The 3,794-nt window shown below is 45.9% G+C and overlaps 1 protein-coding gene across 3 annotated transcripts in view; it reads left to right on the top strand.

Annotated features, from left to right (window-relative positions):
- bmpr1bb (bone morphogenetic protein receptor, type IBb) overlaps positions 1-3,289 on the top strand; it is a 6,810-nt gene extending 3,521 nt beyond the window's left edge. For 2 of the 3 annotated variants that reach the window (XM_060049986.1, XM_060049988.1), the window contains 5 exons: positions 1-123; positions 496-793; positions 1,347-1,585; positions 1,989-2,119; positions 2,622-3,289. The exon at positions 1-123 is cut by the window's left edge and continues 70 nt beyond it. In XM_060049986.1, the coding sequence (XP_059905969.1) occupies positions 1-123; positions 496-793; positions 1,347-1,585; positions 1,989-2,119; positions 2,622-2,747 (917 nt within the window). In that variant the 3' untranslated portion in view covers positions 2,748-3,289. The remainder of the gene's footprint in view (positions 124-495; positions 794-1,346; positions 1,586-1,988; positions 2,120-2,621) is intronic. The other variant, XM_060049987.1, reaches the window with a different exon arrangement.
- Positions 3,290-3,794: the final 505 nt, after the last annotated feature.

Below are 3,794 nucleotides of genomic sequence, written 5' to 3'. Positions count from 1 at the left end.
GGATGGGCCGGTGGCGCGGCGAGAGGGTGGCCGTCAAGGTGTTCTTCACCACCGAGGAGGAGAGCTGGTTCAGGGAGACGGAGATCTACCAGACCTTCCTCATGAGGCACGACAACATACTGGGTACGTGGTGGTTTATACTGGTTTAAACTGGTTTACACTGGTCCTTACCAGACCTTCCTCATGAGGCACGACGACATACTGGGTAGGTACTGGTTTATACCAGTTTATACTGGTCCTGACCAGACCTTCCTCATGAGGCATCATCATAAAAATCATCATGATGATAACTATGGCAATGTTAATTAACTTCACATTTCATTTTGTCTACCAGGTGCCACACTTGAATGATCTTTCACAGAACATTTATAGACAATTTAATATGTAATAATTTCAGATTATACATATATTTATATTCAAATAATTATAAAAAAAAATGTTTCTTTACATTCGGTACGTTCTCCTAATCCACCTTTTTTAAACTCCATCCCCCAGGATTCATAGCGGCGGACATCAAGGGCACTGGCTCGTGGACGCAGCTCTACCTGATCACTGACTACCACGAGAACGGCTCGCTGTACGACTACCTCCGCTCCAACACGCTGGACGTGCGCGCGCTGCTCAAGCTGGCCTACTCCGCCATCTCGGGCCTCTGCCACCTGCACACGGAGATCTACGGCACGCAGGGCAAGCCCGCCATCGCCCACCGCGACCTGAAGAGCAAGAACATCCTGGTGAAGAGGAACGGCTCCTGCTGCATCGCCGACCTGGGCCTGGCGGTCAAGTTCAACAGGTAGATGGGACCACAAGGTGGAGCCGTGTCTGCGGCTGGGAGGCTGAGTACCACTGCAGTCAATGAGGGTTAATAGAGGCCTAATACAGAGGTGTCGTCCCAGGAGGACCACAGGGGATAGAGTCAGGGCCGGCGATTGGCATAGGGTGACCCCTAAGCGATCGCCTAGGGCGGCAAATGCGCCCTCTGGTGGCGCCCTTAATTAATTAATAAAATGTAATTAAAAGCTCGAAATACAACATGGTTAATAAACATGAATGGACAAGTGGGGGGACGGGGGTTAGCTATCAGTGCGGATTGAAACCGTCATTGAAGGTCGCAGGGTAATGCCATAAACCCCCTTCCCCCTTAGTTGCATCCTATCGAGCTAAAAATGTACAAACCTCATCTTCTTGTCTGCTGCTGTGGCTCCGACAGTACAAAATACCAATCCTATTTCATTGAATTGCTTGCTTCTCTGCGCTCCATCGAGTTGGCATGCAGACTAAACCTTGTTTGTTCATCGTTGTCACCGTTCTCCAGTTAAGGCCGTATATATTTTCATCGTCCTCAGCTTCGAAAATCACGTTGGCTGCAAACCAAATGACCAGGTGTTATCCGCCCCGCTGTCTCTTAGCGATACCAACGAGGTGGACATCCCCCCCAACCTGCGGGTGGGCACCAAGCGCTACATGCCCCCCGAGGTGCTGGACGAGAGCCTGAACCGAAACTACTTTCAGTCCTTTATGATGGCCGACATGTACAGCCTGGGCCTCATCCTGTGGGAGATGACCCGCCGCTGCACGTCTGGAGGTGTGTGTGTGTGTGTGTGTGTGTGTGTGTGTGTGTGTGTGTGTGTGTGTGTGTGTGTGTGTGTGTGTGTGTGTGTGTGTGTGTGTGTGTGGGTGAATCTAATCTAATTGTATGTAATGATGTCTAGTATACATTTATCATGTCTGTTCAGATCTAGTCTCATCTAATTTGTTCTAATTGAATCATGTCTAATATAACATTATCATATATAATCTAATCTAATCTCATCTAATCTTATAATGCCTAATTGAATAACCTGGTATAATATAATATAATCCAATTTAATTTTTTATAATGTGATCATATCTAATTGTATCTAATGTAATGTGATGTAATGCAATCTGATCTGATCTGATATAATGTAAACCTATCTAACCATGGGACGTGTGCGTGTCCCCCCCAGGCATCGTGGAGGACTACCAGCTGCCCTACTTCGACCTGGTGCCAGGGGACCCGTCCTACGAGGACATGAGGGAGGTGGTCTGCATCAAGAAACAGAGACCCTCCTTCGCCAACCGCTGGAGCAGCGACGAGGTAAACTAGGGCTGTGCAATTAATCACATTTTGATTGTGATTAATAATTGTGGGTCCAACGATCTCAAAACTAATATAATCGAGTTGAACGATTTTTTTTATACCTATACATATTTTTTTTATTCATTAAATGTTTTATAGAAATTGCAGAATCGCTGGGTACATATTTGTACATTACTTTCGATTTGAACATTTTCTATTTTAACATTTGGTGTATTTTTTTAAGGGGACATTTCACTTAGTTCAGAAAGTTCTCAGTTATAAAAAAAAAATTGGGAGAGAAATTCAAACTCAAAAAATGATTCTTCGAATAATCGTGATTTCAATATTGACCAAAATAATCGTGATAATGATTTTTTCCATAATCGAGCATGCCCTAGTTTTAACACGTGGCACTAGACAGAACAAAACCAACCAAACACAACAGTGGTGACAGTATGGGGTCCAGTGGTGTGTGTTCTGACCGTGGAGCCTCACCGTGTGTGTGCATTCTGTGCTCCAGTGTTTACGGCAGGTGGGCAAGCTGATGTCCGAGTGTTGGGCTCACAACCCGGCCTCCCGCCTGACCGCCCTGCGGGTGAAGAAGACCCTGGTCAAGATGCTGGAGTCCCAGGACATCAAGTTGTGACCTGATCCCCCCCCCCCCCCCCCGTAGCCTCGCCAGGCCGTCCCTCACGTTCACTTCCTGTTCCTGTCTGCTGATCGGTCTGGCCTCCAGCTCGGTTGATGATAGCCTCGCCCCGAAACAGATTTACGAAAAGCCTCCCTTAAAAAAAAAATAGTGGCGCCCGAGAAAAGTGTAGCAACCAATGGTGCGAACAACAAAAAGGCTTTTCTCAATTATTTTGGCTTTACCGTAAACCGGATTGAGCAAAGAGTAGATAAGATAAGAGCATCACTCTGATTGGCAGGAGCCTTTTGAACAACATAATGCCAAGAAGACCATATTTTGTATTAAATGACGGCCCAGCGGAGGCAAGACTGGCTCATTGTGAAAGGCAAACGTGAACATTAGGATGGTCTGATGAGGCTACCCCCTCCTAACGTAACCTCCTAAAGAGACTGTACACACCCTGACAAACACACACACACACACACACACACACACACACACACACACACACACACACACACACACACACACACACACACACACACACACACACACACTGACCTGATCAAGAAAGGGTAGTAAAAAGAGAGACATGATATATGAATGGAGGACAGTAGGGAGACCATGGTATTGTAGTTGTATTATAGTTTTCAGGGTGATATCTGCAGACTGAGAGGTCTGTCGTGAACACTGCTTTCTGTGAAAGCTCAATTTTTCGTCCGCTCCGGTCCTGTCTAGTCCTGTACTGTTCACCATACGCTAGTCCAGTAATTGTACGCTTCAGAGCACAGCAAATAAATTGAATTTAATTTAATTTAATTCAATTCAATACAATTCGGTCTAGTCTAGCATAGTCTATCCTGTCCAAATTTAGTCTGGTCCAGGCTAGTCAGGTTTAGTCCAGTCCAGCCTTCAAATTCAATTCAATGAATTATAGTTCAGTTTATTCTAGTCCAGTCATGTCCCCTATCAACATTGGACAATCAGTCGAGATCAGTCCGGTTCAATCCAGTTGAATCCCTGCCCAAGCGAGTCCAGTAGTGTTCAGTCCAGTTTTTTGCG

The sequence above is a fragment of the Gadus macrocephalus genome, chromosome 4 (assembly GCF_031168955.1).
Source record: "Gadus macrocephalus chromosome 4, ASM3116895v1".
Classification (NCBI taxonomy): domain Eukaryota; kingdom Metazoa; phylum Chordata; class Actinopteri; order Gadiformes; family Gadidae; genus Gadus; species Gadus macrocephalus.
Note: the sequence above shows the minus strand (reverse complement) of the source record. Positions and strands in the feature narration are given on the sequence as shown.